At 44.2% G+C, this 18,959-nt stretch overlaps 1 protein-coding gene across 1 annotated transcript in view; it reads left to right on the forward strand.

Annotated features, from left to right (window-relative positions):
* The window catches only part of LOC307227568 (CLIP-associating protein 1-like), a gene marked incomplete at its 5' end in the record, with an annotated part of 69,339 nt that extends 55,890 nt beyond the window's left edge, over positions 1-13,449 (forward strand). The window contains 12 exons of the mRNA XM_079996932.1: positions 1,555-1,718; positions 2,175-2,397; positions 3,978-4,124; positions 4,389-4,495; positions 6,685-6,801; positions 7,805-7,952; positions 8,621-8,861; positions 9,695-9,897; positions 10,588-10,716; positions 11,840-12,046; positions 12,619-12,735; positions 13,308-13,449. Coding sequence (XP_079853058.1) covers positions 1,555-1,718; positions 2,175-2,397; positions 3,978-4,124; positions 4,389-4,495; positions 6,685-6,801; positions 7,805-7,952; positions 8,621-8,861; positions 9,695-9,897; positions 10,588-10,716; positions 11,840-12,046; positions 12,619-12,735; positions 13,308-13,391 — 1,887 coding nt within the window. The 3' untranslated portion in view covers positions 13,392-13,449. The remainder of the gene's footprint in view (positions 1-1,554; positions 1,719-2,174; positions 2,398-3,977; positions 4,125-4,388; positions 4,496-6,684; positions 6,802-7,804; positions 7,953-8,620; positions 8,862-9,694; positions 9,898-10,587; positions 10,717-11,839; positions 12,047-12,618; positions 12,736-13,307) is intronic.
* Between the last annotated feature and the right edge of the window lie 5,510 nt (positions 13,450-18,959).

The raw sequence follows: 18,959 nt of genomic DNA on the forward strand, positions 1-18,959 counted from the left end.
CGGCGGACTCTTTAACACCAGAGAGTAAGTGTTATGTCGCCATCATAGCTCTGTTTTTTTTTTTTAATCACAGATTTAAATGTGTCAAGATGAATTGTGTTTTTTTGCGTTTCAGTTTCCTTATTTTGCCGTATCACTGTAAGCTGTAGTATCTGTAGTATCTGTAGTATCTTTTACAACATTTAAGTCACAGTAGATCAAAAAAAGACTTATCAATCACATCAAAGACATCTACAAATTGATCCAAATTAGTTCAAAAATATATCTTAATTAAAGGGGAGGGTAATAACTAAGTGTCCTAATCAGTGTCACGTTTCAAAGTAATGCATTACCTACTCATTTCTTTTTTGTTGTAACGTGTAACTTAACACGTTAGTTTTGTGCTTACAGTAATCAGTTATTTAGTTCCATTTGCAAATAAGCATCAAATTTAATGTTAAAATTGATTTCCCTGTTACTTTTGTTGCCACAAAAAATAATTATTATTATCCGTGAGAAAAAATTGGCTCGTCCATGTGTCTTGGAAGATTTTAATGTCCCGGACCAATGAGAGAAATTCAGGTCAAATATTTATCTGCTGTAATGAGGTTAACAACAATTGATAGACAGGCTATGTAAAGAATGTCTTCTTCAAGGCATGTAGATTTATAATATTTTTTATTGAAAAGTAGGCTGTACATTTTCTTCCAAATAAAATAAGTCCAGTCAATAGATTCAAGTGCATAACGCTATTTAAAAAATAAATAAATACATTTGTTTGTGGTGTTTCCTGTCTTCGTCGGCACGTCTCGTCGACATATTTTACACAGTTGATATTTACCATTAATGGATATTTCAGAGAGATGGCAAAGAGGAAAGCCCTCACGTCCTGGAGGCGTTCACATTGTTTTGAATTTGTGGATGAAAGGAAGAAGAACACCACAGTCAAATGGGGGTTTTCATTTTTAGTAACGCAAAAGTACTCTGACAAGTACTACTTTTCTCAGTAGGTAACGCTGTAACCTAACAAGATACTTTTTTTTTGTTTACCTGTGCTGTCAGCATGCTGGGCATTGTATTTGTGCCATGGCATCTAGGACAGAGTTAGTCTGCAAGTGGAGTTGAACTTCTCCACCTGCAATGCAACTCTTTATTCATTCTTAAATCATCGACAACTGCTGCAACAAGAGACTTTTTAATGGCAGTAATCTTGTAATGTAACAATTTTTAAAAGTAACGTTACCCAACACTGGTCCTAATACTCGTCCCATTAACCCGGAGGAGGCTGTGTACCTAATGTCTTTCTTTCTGTCTTTCTCCTCCTCTGTGGGGTTTTTTTTTTTTCATTGTTTTATTTTTTTATTATCATTTCTTTTTTATTTATCTTTATTTAATTTTATTTTTTTCAAATTTTCTCTACATTTGTCTTTCCTTCTCTTTTTTGTCTCTCGTACCTTTTCTTCCTCGTTGTTATTTGCTCATGTTTCCATTCGGTTCTCCTCCCTCTACGCTCGCTATCTAAATCCCTTTTTTATCACGCTATCATTATTCAATTCTTCTTCACCCCCCCTCAAGGTGTTCAGCATGTTCCTGGAGACCCTGGTGGACTTCATCACACTGCACAGGGAGGAGCTGCAGGACTGGCTTTTCGTCCTCCTCACTCAGCTGCTGAAGAAGATGGGGGCCGACCTGCTGGGCTCAGTCCAGGCCAAGGTCCAGAAGGCCCTGGACGTCACGCGGTCAGCCCCGGGGGAGGGAGGAATATAAACGTTATAAAGATAGAATATTATTATTATAATTATTATCGTCAACAAAGGCTGGAACAAAAACAAAGACAAAAAAAGAACGCTTTCTTTCGGAAGACAATTGAACCCACTAGTCGCCATTTCAATCCTTACGTTTCCTTTTATTGGATGTTCCGTGTGAAGCACTTTGTAACTCTGCTCTATGTATCACGATTATTATTATTATTATTATTATATACTGTATATTATATAACATGATTATATAATTATTTATATATAGCATATTTATTTTAGTTATATTCAAGGTCCATTACACCACCTAATACCTTTTTAGGGTCCTAGCACCTACATGTCGTCTTTTGCAGCATTTGCATTCCAACACCGTAAGCATGTCTCTCTCGCTCTGGTTGCCCGTCTCTCCCCTCCCTGTGTCCACCCGTCTCCCCGCAGGGAGTCCTTCCCGTACGAGCAGCAGTTCAACATCCTCATGCGCTTCATCGTGGACCAGACGCAGACGCCCAACCTGAAGGTGAAGGTGGCCATCCTGCGCTACGTCGAGGCCCTCTCTCGCCAGATGGACCCGTCCGACTTTGTCAACTCCAGCGAGACGCGCCTGGCTGTCTCCCGCATCATCACCTGGACGACGGAGCCCAAGAGCTCTGATGTCCGCAAGGTAAGGGCCACGGTGCCGTTTTCTCTCTGCCGCCCGGGGGCAGGCGGTCAAATTGAATTGCGCTCTAAAATGAGTTTGACGCCCCCTGGTTTGAGGGGCGTGGCTTCCCTCCTTTGGACGTCTGTTTCCCATGTCTGTCAAATGCAGTTTTCCAGCCCAGCTGTTTGACCAATGAGGTAAACTGTCGAGCAGGTGGGCGGGGCACAAATCTGTTCTTTTTTCTTTTTCTTTTTTTTTCTTCCAAGCTTCCCCCACAGCGCCTCCCATCATCTTTTCAGTTTGCTATTTCTCTTTTATTTGCCGCTTTTTATCTCCCCACCCCACATTGGTTTTGATTACTTTTATATGCTTTTTCTGTCAACCTCCACCCTTCTCCTGCACCCAAACCAACCCCCACCACCCCCACCCAGACCCTCCATAACTGGGCGGGGGAGGAGCCCTCGGGCCGGCCCGGCACCACGGCCTCTCTGCCCGGGGAGGGCAACCTGGAGGAGAGGTGCAAGCAGGTAGAGCCTCCGCCCCACGGCATGAAAAACCGCACTTTGGCCCCATAGCATCTGCATTGCCCTCCGCTAACCCTGTCCGGTCGTCGAGCACGGGGACCCGCTAACAATCCTACCACACGGGGCATCCTGTCTCTTTTAGTTGAAAGAGCCGAAGAGAGATGGGGAAGAAAAGGCTCTGAATAACCAAACGGACGATATAACATCTGAATGCTGCTTTGACTATAACCATGACATTGCAGATAGGATCCATTGTGTTCTCTTAATACAGTGACAGCAAGCTCTGTTTTCTCCCAACACTGCATTTTCCACATTGTCATAGCGCATAGTGTGCTTCTGCCCCATATTCATGTATTTTTCTCTTTTTTACTTACAAGCATTGATCTGATCGGTCGATTTCAACACACATGCAAGCAGGCACACACACACAGACACTAATCAAATCGAGCAGGGTGTGGCACTAGTCTGCTCTTCCAGGCACGTTGGAAACACTAGAGGACAAAATGTAACGTTGAAACCCAGTAAAATAATACAATTTAAAAACACAAACAGAATTGATCGAGAGTGCTCAGGAGTCCGTCCAAGAGTAAAAAAAAAAAAAAAAAAGGGGATAAATGGGTCAAGATGGCTCACACGAAGTGATGAAAACAGTTTTTTTTGTATTTTTAATCCTTCTGAAAGACTTTCAGTCAGCATTTGGAAAGTCTATTTGAATAAAATGGCAGGTAAAGTTTTATAATTAGTCAATTCCAGTTGACACTATTTTGTTTTAATTATTAATGTCAAATGCTTCACATTTTTATATATATATATATATATATAATTTTATGAGCCCTGCAAGCTCTTATAGCTCTAGAAGTGCATCATGTTTTATCTTCAGGTAAACTGGCAAACAGTTCTCCGTTATTCTTGTAGCTGAGAGAGTGAGTCGATGGCAATTCCATTTACACCGTGTGTGTGTGTGTGTGTGTGTGTGTGTGTGTGTGTGTGTGTGTGTGTGTGTGTGTGTGTGTGTGTGTGTGTGTGTGTGTGTGTGTGTGTGTGTGTGTGTGTGTGTGTGTGTGTGTGAACGCATAGGCAGCCCAAGTGGTGCTGATCTCGCTGTTTGAGCTCAACACGCCAGAGTTCACCATGTTGCTGGGAGCTTTGCCCAAAACCTTCCAGGACGGCACCACCAAGCTGCTCCACAACCACCTGAGGAACAACAGTGCCATCACCGGCATGGTAAGGCACACACACATAAAAAACATACTTTTAATTACGGATGTAGTAGTGAAAAATATTTATTTTTTGCATTGGTCGTTGTAGTGTTACTGCTAGGGGGAGTATAAGTCGTATAGCTACTAGTGTGAAGAGTAGTAGTACTAGATATAACTAGTAGTTGTGCAGGATGCAGCCATTGATGCACAGATGCATAAACCTGTCAATTCGTTCCATGAAACGGGAACTCATTGCAGCATGTACTTGTACTGCGGTGTCTCTTTACAGGCGTCCCCCAGTAACTCGGCGGGTCGCACTCCGCCACGACAGCCCGGCAGCAGGAGCAGCCCCCTCACCTCCCCCACCAACTGCTCCCACGGGGGTCTCTCGCCCAGGTAAGACCCCAGGGGGCATCCGCAACCGCCTTCCCATACGCCTCAAAAATGCCTCACAGAGGGTTCTACCACCGTTTCTTAAAGTCGGTCAAGTTGGATACGTTTTTAATTCCACGGTTAGAAAACACTTGGAAAATTGTGGATTTGGACTCTCTAGTACGGTCGCTCTTGTGAGGAATCCGTTCTCAACAGGGGATGTATCTCACTAAAGCGTCTGAAAGTTGTTGAGTTTGGGAAGTTGAAAAAGTCGTAGACCCCCACGTCAAACTCTCCATTACTGTCCGCATTTGATCCAAACCAATCTTTAGCAAATAACATCTCATTCCCATTGCAGTCACTTTCAATTAGAGAAATTTTTTTTTTTTTTGGGGGGGGGGGGGGGGGGGGTTCCAGCCCCTACAATAGGGGCAGAGACCCCTATTGTTTTTGTTCATGAAAAATTGCCATCAGTGGTGTATGGCTGTCATGGAACCAACGGACACGATGAATAAGATTTGTTTTCGGGGCAGTTCCGACATGCCGTCGCTCGAGTTTGATCAGGATCGCTCCATTTTTGTTGTTCATCATCTCCACAACGCGTGCGCAAGACGGCGGTGCGCACAGGTCACGTGATAGCACCGCAGTCCACCAATTGGTCATAGACAATCGGGACCTCACCAAGATGGCGGCGCACACGGATGCAGCAGCTTCCGCCGGCTCGATGCTCTCTCTCTCCTTTTGGGTGCCCTTTGAGGTTTGTATGTCAGTTCAAGCCACGGACGCGATGAAAACGATTTGGGTTCAGGGCAGTTCCCACAGGCTGTCGTCCCAACCGGTCTCCCAGAGCACGTCATTGCATCACTGGTCACGTGCGATCAAGATTCAAGATTCAAGATTTTTATTCATCACTTTGCATGTGCAAGATGGCGGCGTGCATCGACTGCCCCATAGACCTGGCATTTGTAAATACCTCAGATATTTAGTCCGCCCAATTTATTATTGGATTGGACTTTAACTAAAGGAATGTAAGACACAAACTCTGACAGACTGTACTAACACAGTAGCGCAGGGATAGCCGCCGTTAAACACGAAGTAGGCGTTGTGTTTGGAATGCGGATAATGTACCATAATCTTTTTACTTTATTTATTACAAAATGACACAGTGACAGGTATTACTTTATTACTGTTAACCTTTATTATGTTTGAGAAGAGTTAGGTTCAAGTATTACCAGAAGACAATTTGATTAAATAAAGCAGTAACCACCGTTAAATATGAAGTGGGTGTCACGCGGATAATGTAACAATCTGTTTACTTTGTTCATTCATCACCCTTCCAACACACACCACGAGTTATATAAAAAAAAAAAAACATCGCCTTCAGAATTTATAGAAATTCCAGAGATCTATATTTTTGCAGTCTTCCTGAATTGCACTTAGTTGTAACAAGAATCATACAAAATTACACAGTGACAGGTATAACTGGATTGTAACAGGAATACTAATATTTATTCCCATGAGTGGCAGTACTGCTCTTTCTTTAAATGTTTATTTATCTATCTATTTATTTGTTTGTTTGTTTGTTTGTTTGTTTGTTTGTTTGTTTGTTTGTTTGTTTATTATACAAGAGCGACATTTTGCACAGCACCCAACATCCAATTCTATCGCTTCTTGACAGCACGTCATAAAGATCAACATGCTCTTGTGGCTGTTCCAAAAGCATCCAGACGGTCAATATCGATCGGGGGAATGAATCCACCTGGCGACCCATCCGATCAATTTCAAACCCGAACCAGTTCTTGATAGCGAGCTTTACCAAACAGTCAAATTTCCCGTTTTTTCTGAAGATCGACGGATCCTTTGAATGTTTTTGGCCGCACGTTTCCACCGTTAACTGACTGGCTAACAGACTAACTTGCTCACTGAGAATACAGCGGTCTCTCCTTTTTTCCCTGCTTTTCTCTGTCTCTCCTCTGACCCTCCCTCCTCTACTTCCTTCTCCCTCGCTCCCTTCCTCCTTTATCCAACCCTCCAATTCTCCCATCCCTCCCATTCATTCTCTCTCTCTCTCTCTCTCTCTCTCTCTCTCTCTCTCTCTCTCTCTCTCTCTCTCTCTCTCTCTCCCCCTCACTACCCTTATCTTCTCCACCTGCACACGCCACCCCCACCCACTCATTCTTTCCTATAAACTCCTTGACCCCGCCTGCCGACAGTCGGATATGGGGCTGGAGCGCTGACGGTCTCTCCAAGTATCCTCCTCCCTCCTTTCCTGCCCCTCTCCCCGCTGCCCCCTCCTCCCTAAAGGCCCTGCGACGCGCTTACTCACCCAGGTAACCCTCCCTCCCTCCCTCTTCCCCCCGCCTCACCTCCTCTCCACCCGCCCACATCTCCGGTGGGGTAGTTCACAGTACAGACGAAGTGAAGAGGGAGGCTCTGGCTAACACTGCCAGGGTTGGACATTCTATTCCCTGTGTGTTTGTCTATGAACGGAGAGAGGCGTGTTTGGGTCTTTATTATTGTCAATGAGGCACTAGGGCTACGTTTACACAGCCCCTCTTATCTGACCTGATTCCATTAATTGATCTATTTATTTTTCCCGTCCCCCAAGGATCCAGTATGGTCTCTAATGTTTATTTTTGCATAAATATGTAACTGTAATGTCATTTTACAGTCATTGGGGCCTTGTGACCCCCAACCTAGCAGTCTTGAGTCTTAACTGTTCATCACAAGGAATAGATGGAGTCAGGACCCTGTTTCGCCTGATACCTCGCGTACTATTTTTGGCGGTGAAGGAGTGGAATCAATACATCCCTAATTTAAACCAAATAAGAATTGAAAATTACGGACAATGACTTATTCGCAAATATTAAGCTACTTCCGTTTTCAAATAAAGTTTCTTTTCCGAGCTGCTGTGAGAATAGAATGTGTTCTTGACTCAAGAGGACACTAAGACTGTTACGCCCCGACCCCAAATAGTACTGATTCAAGTCCATGGCCAGGGCCAGTTGAATACTACGACACTATAAGCCCCTCTTATCAAAACGTTCTACATACAGTGTAGAACCTTGAACATCTGATGCCGACAAACCTCCAACACACTGAAAATAAAATAGAATTATTATGAGTTTATTTTCTGCTTTTGGGTATTACGGTCATAAAGATTGCTGTCAGACATTAAAAAAATAATAATAATTTGATGTTAACCCTTTTTTATTATTATCCTGCATTATATTCAGTTTAAGGCTCTAAACTGTCAACTACAGTCATTTTATACCAGTTTAAGAACCTTCAAATTTAAAAATGCCAGAACAATGAACCTTTTTGGTCCTGCAGCCTGCTGGAATACGACAGCGAGAACCTCAACTCGGAGGAGATCTACAGCTCACTGCGCGGCGTCACCGAGGCCATCCAGAACTTCAGCTTCCGCAGCCAGGAGGACCTGGTGGAGCCGCTGCGGAAGGACGGCAAGCACGACGCCATGGTGAGATGGACATCAAATCATAGACAAGATTTTGTGGGCCTTATTTTATCCGCCCTGCTTTATGGTGATAAATGTCAAATATGCGGTAAAGGCGTTAAATACTGCTGTTTGTAACTTGGATTAGTACACACACCCTTAACATAAGACCTAAGAAATGTTATTCTTTTTATAGATTCATTTAGTCTGTAGATAGGAAGACACGACATTACTTTATACAAAAATTGTTTGAAAAGGTCTTACTCCGGATAAGAATATCATTTTAAGACTAAGGATGCTGCTGGGGTTGTATTACATACCAGGAGAGGTGCCCGTGCCCTTTAACCCACAGGGTTTATGTTTAGTTTATTGATCCATTTCTCTGGCTGCATTCATTTCAATTTTCATAAAAATTAAGTTGCATTACCTGTTGGACTTTTCAGAATTTTTCAGACTCCGACACCATGCCTCTTCTTATAAACTGTACGGAGTTTTACATAATAAGCAAACAAGTAAAAAAACAAAACAAAAAAAAACACCACATAATTAATAGACGCTAAATACAATGAAACCACAACATTCAGAATCCACACAACTGACTGCATGTAAGGTAGGTGCTTCTCAGTACCCCAGTCCAGTTGTGTTTGTCCGAGCGTTCTCGAGGTGACGCCCTGCCTCTTCTGGTTTCCCAGTCGGGAGTCTGGGCGTCGCCCGACTCGGACCCGCGGTTCGGTGGCGAGGCGGTGGAGGGCGGACGCACGGCGCTGGACAACAAGACCTCCCTGCTCAACACGCCGTCGCCGCGCTCCTTCTCCGGCCCGCGCCTCCGCGACTACAACCCCTACAACTACACCGACTGCGTCAGCAGCGTCCTGGACAAGGCCGCCCTGAAGGAGGCGCTGTACGAGGACGCCGTGGAGCAGCTCCGAGATGGTGAGACGAGGGCCCCGGGCCCGCTGCCAAGTCCCATGAGCGCCTGGGCATTGGAGGAACATTAAAACACAAATTGAGGTTTAGCCCGTCAACGAACATATGTTACCTTCTTGACTCATTTGCTCTTTTTTTTTTTTTTTTTTGGGCTCTCTGCGCTCTACATTTATTTGACCGTGCCACCCACAACCCGTCGATCCTCCTCCCCCCTCTACATTGTATTCTCTCTCTTTCTCCCTTCCCGTGTGTCCGTGCAGGGCGTCGACAAGATTGTGGCGAAAACAAGATCATGCACCCCAAGAGTTTCCCTGGTAAAACACAACCTTGTTATGATTTAAACAAAATCCGCATTTTGAACAGAAGTGCAGCAGTTGCAAGAATCGCTCTGACTGGAGCCTGCGCAGTAGTTTACAGATATATGAATGGACTCGCTGAGAGCAAATTTTAACAACTGTTCTCCTAATAGAAGGTGTCCAAAGGAGAGTGAGGAGGTATTACAATGGCTTATGCTGCATTTCAAAGTCTGAAATCAGCTCAGAGTTTATTTCTAATAAAGAATACACATTTTTTTATTTTCTGAGTTCACACAAGTGGACTCAGAAAAGGACATTGAGGCTAAACATGTGCAACATTTCAATACAATTTAGGAATGAAAATAACGTGTATAATTTGTACTTTTCCCCACTGTAAAAGCACAACCTTGCTCTTTCAGTTGTCATCAAAGTTGCATTGAGTCCTGAAAAAACAATTTGCTGAATGAAACTTGACCGTTTTGCTCATGGGTTGGAGGTTGTTAACCAAACGACTTCCCTCCTACTCCTCCACCCTGCGTGCAGCGTGCCCTACGGAGAAGCTGGAGCTGGTGGGGGAGCTTCTCAAGGAGCTCTCCCAGGGCCAGGCCGGCGAGCGGGCCATGGAGCAGCGGCGGGGAGCCCTGCTGGAGCTGCTGAAGGTGGCCAGGGAGGACAGCCTGGCCGTGTGGGAGGAGCACTTCAAGACGGTGCTGCTGCTGCTGCTGGAGACGCTGGGAGACAAAGACGTAAGCCGGAGGTTCCAGTCCCAGTTTGCTTCTGTTTAGAGGGGTACAGAGACGTCGTCATCCGTGTCTGTCTGCGTTCAACCAACAAAATGATCCGTCTCTGTATTCGGATAGGCGACCGGAGGTGGGCGTGGCTAACACCATTAGTCATGTCAAATCCGACAAATGTTCTATTTTCTAACCTGTTCACTGGCAATGCAACTGTTGTGCCTTCAAAGCATCAAATTGATTTCATATGGGCAGGTAATTCATTATAAAATATATTTCCGCATCCACTTTTCATCTCTCTTTATTCATTTTTATTTTTAACTAAACTGTGTTTTACAATCTGGCTGAACCCCACCACCACCACCCTCCCTTTTAAACTGGGGGGGGGGTGGTGGTGGTGGGGTTCATCAGCTCTCTCTCTCTCTCTCTCTCTCTCTCTCTCTCTCTCTCTCTCTCGCTCTCTGTTTCTCTATCATACTCAATTTTTTTCCCCTCTCCACAAAACTCACTCACACACACACACACCAATCATGGCTTTTTTTCCGAATAATAACAACAACTTTGGGCGGAAGAAATATCGGTTTATCGCATTATTTGTGCTTTCCCGGAACGCGTCCTGGTGTTGGGGCGCACCCCTAGCTCTGTTACACAAGAGAAAGATGTAGAGTTGAGGCCGGCGTTGACGTCTCCCTCCTCTGTCAGCACACCATCCGTGCGCTCGCCCTGCGAGTCCTCAAGGAGATCCTGAGGAACCAGCCGGCGCGCTTCAAGAACTACGCCGAACTCACCATCATGAAGACCCTGGAGGCCCACAAAGACCCCCACAAGGAGGTGAGGGCCACTCTATTGCACGCAAGCTTTCACATGGAGAAAGATGTAGAAGAGAGGACGCGGTGTCAAAGTGCACAATATTTTGCTGTATATACATGACATTTCACTGTATACATGACATTTCACTGTATATATGACATTTCACTGTGTATACATGACATTTCACTGTATATACAGGACATTTCACTGTATACACGACATTTCACTGTCTATCTGACATCACTGTATACACGACATTTCACTGTATATATGACATTTCACTGTGTATACATGACATTTCACTGTATACACAACATTTCACTGTATATCTGACATATCACTGTGTATACAGGACATTTCACTGTATACACGACATTTCACTGTCTATCTAGAGGGATGGTAGCTCAGGCGGTAGAGCTGGTGGTCTAGTGATCTAAAGGTTGCTGGTTTGATCCCAGGCTCCTCCTGCTAGCATGCTGTAGTGTCCTTGAGCAAGACACTTAACCCCTAATTGCTCCTGATGGCTGCGTCCGTCGGTGTTTGAACAATTGTAAGTCGCTTTGGATAAAAGCGTCTGCTAAATGACTAAATGTAAATGTAAATGTAAATCTGACATCACTGTGTATACACGACATTTCACTGTATATCTGACATTTCACTGTATACACGACATTGTACTGTATATCTGACATATCACTGTGTATACATGACATTTCACTGTATATACAGTATTTATGACATTTCACTGCATACTCTACATGTATGCTTGTGTATATATGTACGTATGTATGTGATTAAAAAAACGTCTTGAAACTTGAATCTTTACAACAAGAAAGACGGTCCTTTCTCACCGAAGCTTGCTACGTTCTCCCTGTGGGTGGGGGAACATCCGGCGTGATTCATAACATTTTGCGGGGCTCATACAAAGTCACAAAAGTTTTTTACATTTGTTTATGGATATAGCACTATAAAACTAATACAATTTTCATACATTGTTATTGGCCACCTTTTATTCTTCATATTAATGTTATTATTATTATTATTATTATATATCTATATATATATATTTTTTTTTTAATTTTATTGAAAATACATCTAGACATGCTTTATATAAAAGAAGTACACTGCTCCCCAATCTCACAAGGTGGTGCGTGCTGCAGAGGAGGCGGCCTCCACCATGGCGAGCTCCATCCATCCGGAGCAGTGCATCAAGGTGCTCTGCCCCATCGTGCAGACCGCAGACTACCCCATCACCCTGGCCGCCATCAAGATGCAGACCAGAGCAATAGAGCGCATCGCCAAGGACGCCCTGCACCAGCTGCTGTCGGACGTCATCCCCGGCCTGCTACAGGCAAGGATCATCAAAATATGTATCATGATGATAAGTAATAATAACCCAACTATTGTTAGGAATCAATGTTGGTAACAAAACAATATCAACAATTAACAGTAACAGTTATTCAATTCCAGTAATAGTGATAGTACAGCTATACAATACAAAACAAAAACAATGAAGTTAACTGCACATCTATGTAAATAAATACAAAACAACAGAAGAAAATATATACATGAATATTCAAATTTAACATGGCTTATTATTATTGTATTTATTTTTTAGGTCAGGATGCCATCCATCAGTACTCTAGAAAAGGATACATTTTTTAGAAATGTTCCTTTTCTGCCTCAAGAGTAGTCACAACATTGAGTTTGACTGAACTACATTCCCATTTCTTTTTGTCAGTGTTACAACAGTGTTACTACTTGCATTATATAACTCTGGTGTCATGGCCGTGTGTTCAGTTACTAGTCTGTTTATGCACCGCTCAGAGTCTGTGTGTGTGTGTGTGTGTGTGTGTGTGTGTGTGTGTGTGTGTGTGTGTGTGCGTGTGATTGTGCGTGTTCGCGTGCGTTTGTTGGTGGCAGGGTTACGACAACACGGAGAGCAGCGTGCGGAAGGCCAGCGTGTTCTGCCTGGTGGCCATCTACTCTGTGATTGGAGAGGAGCTGAAACCCCACCTGGCCCAGCTGACAGGAAGCAAGGTGCACTATGGCTCCATGGGGTCCACGCCGGGGCCCCCCCGTGGAGCCCTTGGCCCCCGTGACAGTTGAATGAATCTGTGGACCGGGATTTGAATTGAGTTGGTGCACATTTTAATGTGTGCGGAATATTTTTTTAATTTTTGCCAAGAGCTGGGGAGACTCCGGGTGAAAAAATGTAAAGAAAAAGTAAAAGCCGAATAGAACTACATTGTGTAAATGTATGAATGGTTAATCAACTTTGCAATGTATTGGAGCAAATATCTGACACTTTGGGGATTATTATTATTATTTTTTTAAGTTCACACCTAGATGTAGACACACATTTTAGCAAACACGTGACAAGATTTCCAAATGAAACTGAGAAACTTGGATCGGTCCTCTTAAAAAAAAATATATATATATTTTTTTTTTTAAGTACGGAAATGGAAAGTATAATTTACCGTCGGTACTTTCCCCGGCGGAATCTGCAATGCGACCGATCAGCGGGGGTGTTTGATCGTAGGAGCCGTGAGGTTTCGTCCGGCTTGCTTAACGCTCGCTGTGTTTTTTTTGGGTTTTTTTTGCCCCGACAGATGAAGTTGCTCAACCTGTACATCAAGAGGGCCCAGACCTCCACCAGCAACAGCAGTAGCTCCTCCGACATCTCCTCCTACTAGACCCGTGGCCCTCAGCCTGCGGAGCGGCCGCCGTCTTCCGCCCTGCCCATGTCGTCTCTGGAAACCGGAGGGCGTCCGACGGCGGGGGATTGCACTCGGCGTCCGAAATCTGAAAATCCCCTCCTTTTTTTGCTTTTTGCACTGTGCACCCGCGTGGCTGTCCACCCTTTTCCGCTCAGACTCTTTGGGATTTGGGGTTATCTCGGCAAGAGATCGGCGTCACGCGATCTCGACCCGCTACCCGCATACGACGCGGAACTCGGTTTTCATTTAGGTCTTGGTCTCGCCATAATGAGGATTCATCCTTCCCTGGACCGGAGAGGGAACAAAAAGTGTGTGTGTGTGTGTGTGTGTGTGTGTGTGTGTGTGTGTGTGTGTGTGTGTGTGTGTGTGTGTGTGTGTGTGTGTGTGTGTGTGTGTGTGTGTGTGTGTGTGTGTGTGTGTGTGTGTGTGTGATGATTCGTTTTGAGTAGTTCCGGTATTCCCGCAACGCTTGCTTCTCCATTTGAAACCGTTTGGATCACGTTTCATCTAAAAAAAAAAAAGAAAGAAAAAACGAAGATCACCACCAATGCCAGAGCGGGCCATTTATCTCTGAAAGAAGGTGAACAGAGGTGGTCTGAGCACCCGGGACTACAGCGGGCCGCGGCGGTTCCGCAAATTCTTAACGGGGGGGGGGGACCGTGCAGAGGGGAGACTGAAGTGACTGTCTATCTCTCTGTGTCTGTCCGTCTCTCTCTTTCTCATGAAGGCCGCATTCCATGGCGGAGAGCTATCAGTATTCCTTTAAGAAATTATGATGATTATTATTATTATTATTATTATTATTATTATCATTAATATTATTACTATTGCTGTTGTTTTGCTTTGACACATCATATCTTATTGTATGTTGAATGTAAAGATCTTTGAAAGAAAAGCGTTAAAATCAAAGTTAGAATTGTGTTCCTCTCTAAACTACTGCCTCGTTGGAGCTGGTCTAATGGACGGACCTTGTAAGGCCTTTGAGTTTTTTCCCCAATGATGGATTGGGGTTTTTTTTTTTTTTTTTAAATATTTTTTAAGTTTATTTTTTATTTTTGGGTTCTTGTTCTTTGTGAACAGGTAACTTCATGTCCACATACAGTTTAATTCAGCAGGTATGTTGGATCTAACTTCTAATTAGATTCAATCCTAATTAGCACCATTTCAAACCAATGATCATTTGGCTGAGCAGTGATTATGGAAGTAAAAAGAGATTTTAGTGCAGCCGTTTGGGTCAAAATGCCACTTTTGTGAAGGCTGAATGACTTTTGTTGGGAAATACGACGAAAAAAATAGCAGGGTTTTATTATTATAGAACATTATATAACACTATTCTATGAGTTTCGCATACCAAAAAGTTTGTGAGGTTAAAAAGTATTAAAAAGAGGAAATACAAACAATTTGTTTTTCTTTTTTTGTTTACTTTCTTTAGTTTTATTACCAAGGTGATAAAATGGGATTTTCTCTTTCACAAGGGTCCAAATCCAAAGCCCTAGTTCTGTGGGAATGGAGTTAAATGTGGGAGAATGTTGGTCAAAACGCTTGCTGTCTTACAGGATTGACTCCTGTGATTTGTCTGAGTTAAGTATTGGATCGCTTAACAGTGCAGTTGAAATATTGTGCTTTTTTTTTTTTTTTTTTTTTTTTTTAATGGCGTATCCAAGTGGGAAGAAAAGAAAAGTTCAAAACTACAGTACGCCTTTAAGGACAAGGGTATGGCTAAAGAAGATTTATTTTTAAATTTCAGAGATGCGTTTCTAATGCATAACAGCAATTATTTAACAAGGTATTTCTTTTTTTCTTTTTTTTTTTAATGAATTTAAAAGGTGTTTTGGAAAGAAACTCTTGTTTCTAAATTGAATGTAACGGGCTCCAAGGAGACCATGGCCTTTCAAAATGTGAAATATTGTGCTATGTTTTTATGCAAGAAGGTCAATGGACAATACCAACAGTAAATCGGAGAGATTGTCAATCACATGGATCGGATAGTACACATAAAATGTTATCTATGACGAAAGTGCCAGAATTCGGGAAATCCCATTTGAAATCTGGAAGGTAATAAGACCACGAATGAGTACAATCGCTCTGTGGAAGAAAGCAATAAATACTCCTTGGTCTTTTTTTTTTAATTTTTTTTTTTTTTTTATAACGTCTAAGCACTGTATAAAACGTCTGTTTTCCTCTTTTGACATGCATTGTCACTGGTCAATGTACAGACAAGTGGCTTTTGTTTAAATTTAATGTTTTTGTTTTTTTTTTAAGTGTACCGACAATGTAACTGCTGCTTGAAAAACAACTAACAGGCGCCTAAAAGCATTGGTTTTTGTACCGTATCACAGCAAGTGGGTTGGGTAGCGTATTTCAATGTACTTCAACAAACCTTCCTGGGTCGAAGAATTCAATAGGAATAGGTCATTTTTAACCCCAGATCCTCTTCACCGATGTTATTGAGCTTACCTGGTGCAAGGGAGTTGTTTGAATGATCCCAAAGTCACTAAGCTGGTCCCACAAAGGCCCCGTTTAGATACCTGACCTGAGTCCAAACAGTTGCACCGGAGCGTGAAGGTAATGTTAATGGAATAAGTTTAGCCAGGGATTTGTTCTGTTACAGAGGGTTCACCGGGCCTTGCTTTGCCTCCGTTAAAAACTCCCCGAACCACATTTCATGGACTGTTTCATGGAAAAATTGTTACTGTCCCAGTGTGTCTCTTCTCCCACAAATGAGAACTTCCATCAACTCAATTCTCAATGTCAGCTCCGTAATCAGTGCTAAGTCCTATTTTATCGTCTAGGCCGATTGAAGTTATTTTCCGACGGTAAAAACAAATGAAATCCTGTCTCCTCTTATATGCAAACTTGTTTCCGCACTCACACTCCATGGCAAACTTCGACTGGACATTCCTAATGTCTATTTTACATAGTAAATGCAAACAGTAGGGCGCCGTATGCCTCGACAAGCTGGATACGCTGGCTCAGAAGGCTGAAATCTGTAAGGATTGCCCTTCTTTTGGTCAAATGAATGGCAGCAGTAACGCGTAACACCCCTCCACTGCTCTGTATGTTGGACTTGGACAGTCTAACCGAGAAGGTCCGTCGGCCGCGATGCAACGTTAGAAGGAGCCGCGTCGACGAAGACGCGCACCGCTGTAAATAAGCTTAAAGCCAACGGCATAATGGCAATATTTTCCATTGACGCCTTGGCAGCTATATTGGCTTGTAAAACCACTCACACCGCATACTCTAACTTTTTGCTTTCTTTACCGCTACCCTATATTTATATGTTTTGTTTTCCAGTGTATGACTGTACATATTTACATGTGGAGTTCTTCTTTTCACCCAGTAATGGGCTTTGCAGAAACCTAAAGTCAAATAAACTGTCAGACTTGTATGCCTTCGTCCCTCGCTCTTCATTGTAATATTACCATATCTGTTTTGTCCGTTATATCTACGTTCCTACAGCCGGAAAGTCATGAATTAAAGGTCTCTCTCATCCGATACGTCGATATTCAATATAAATAAGGATATGAAGTCATGCAGTGATTTGGCCTTGTTGAATAATTTGTTGATCCCACTCCTACCATTACGGATGAAACAATGAATCAACCAATTGATGTGTTGATTGACAGAAAAGCGGTGGCGACCGCGAAGTGCCTGCCTCGTGAAACTAGAGACGGACTTTTAACTGCACATGCACCAGACGAACAGCAGGTGGTGCTATAACCACAAAAGAGCGAAGGACCCTGCGGCGCTGCTGCTGGCCTCGGTCCGTCTGATTGGACTGTTTCCCACCAAATACAAAGCAGAAATAAAACCGCAGTGAGAGAACGTGCTATTATAGGGATGATCGAATCCGCAATCCATAAAATTGTCGGTGTGGAGTGGGTTACATAACAAGCCCCAGAGTTCAATTTGAAACTGCCATCTCCAAAGTTTTTATTTTTATTTTTATTTTATTTTATTTTTTTAAACATCCAGGTTTTCCTCCCCCTCGTCATCGCTGACGGTCAAATAATTTCGTCGAAAGTATGGCTTCTTTTTCAGCTTAAATGTTTACTTCGTTTTTCTCGGGCGCTTGCGGAGATGTTGTTTCATCCGAGGCTGCTGTTCTTTTTTGGGGTTTTTTGTGTGAACTCGTGACGCTAGTTGGTCAAATTCACATTTCTCAAATTGGCTGCCTTTCAACTCCTTGAAGTCTCTGCATTTCTCGCCGGGGAAAGGTGGAAACAGCAAGTGGAGGAGCACATGCACGACTCAAATACATTGCCTGGCTGCTCCTTGTAAAGCGCAGACTAAATGTATATCCGATATGTGATTAGAAAAAAAAAATTACAAAATAATCTTACGATTCACCACTCTAAGCGTTTTGTAATGACCGCGTTGCGAGCCCTACAAAGGCCGTTCGACGGTTAAAGAAACGCTTTGACAGGACGCTCTCCAGACGGGGTCAGGTGTCAGGTCGGGCCTCCAGAGGCGGTCCTCCGCCCGAAACGGAGACGTGAACGGTAAAACAAATGCACACGTGGAGAAATATTTATCCACTATCCAATATTTATTTGTTGACCTTTTTTTTTTTTTTTTTTTTTTAACTTTCCTAACGGCCAGTTGAGAACATCGAGAACATGTCTCAAAAAAAAAAAGTATAGTGCTGATTTAACGTCGTGGTGTTTCTGGTGAGTGTTTTTTTTTTCTCCCTCCAAACAGGGACGCGGTGATGCGTCCTAAGGAGCCGCTTCGCTCCTCCATCGTCAGGGCGCGGCCGGGCGGTGGACGCGCCAGCGCGCTCCACGGAGTCGGAAGAGCCGTCGCGCGCCGCACCGGGGGCGGTCCGTCAGACGCCCCCACCTTCAAACGGCCCCGTTACCGCCCGCGCCACTCCCCCACCCCCAGACCCCGGCTTGTCTGATCGGTATGCACACCCTGTTGAAAATTAATTTCATTAGCGGACCCCCGCCGCCATCCTGTTTAAAAGCCCCTCATAGCGTATGATTAGCGCGCGCTTCCCCAACTTGGCTGGGAGTGGCGGCCGGGTCGCGAGGTCGCGCCGAATGAAAGAGAACGACTTCATTGTGAGATGACTGGCCCATAAATCATCAGCCCCTTTCTATAAATCACAGCAGATGGCAGGGCGGGAGCCGGGGCTCGGGGGAGCTCGGGGCTGCCGCCGCCGCCGCCGCCGCCGCCCGCCCGCCGCTGCTGCCCGCGTGTGTGACGGAGAAGGACGGAAGGAGGGAGGTAGGGAAGGAAGGGAGGAAGGGAGAAGGGGGGGAGGTAGGACGGGAGGGAGGAAGGAAGGGGGGAAGAAAGGGAGGGAGAAGGGGGTGAGGTAGGATGGGAGGGAGGAAGGAAGGAAAGAAGGAAGGGAGGGAGGAAGGAGGGAAGGGGGGAAGAAAGGGAGAGAGAAGGGGGTGAGGTAGGATGGGAGGGAGCAAGGGGGGGTAGGAAGGGAGGGAGAAGGGGGTGAGGTAGGATGGGAGGGAGGAAGAAAGGAAAGAAGGAAGGGAGGGAGGAAGGAGGGAAGGGGGGAAGAAAGGGAGAGAGAAGGGG

This window comes from Zeus faber (assembly GCF_960531495.2).
Source record: "Zeus faber genome assembly, chromosome: 2".
Lineage (NCBI taxonomy): Eukaryota > Metazoa > Chordata > Actinopteri > Zeiformes > Zeidae > Zeus > Zeus faber.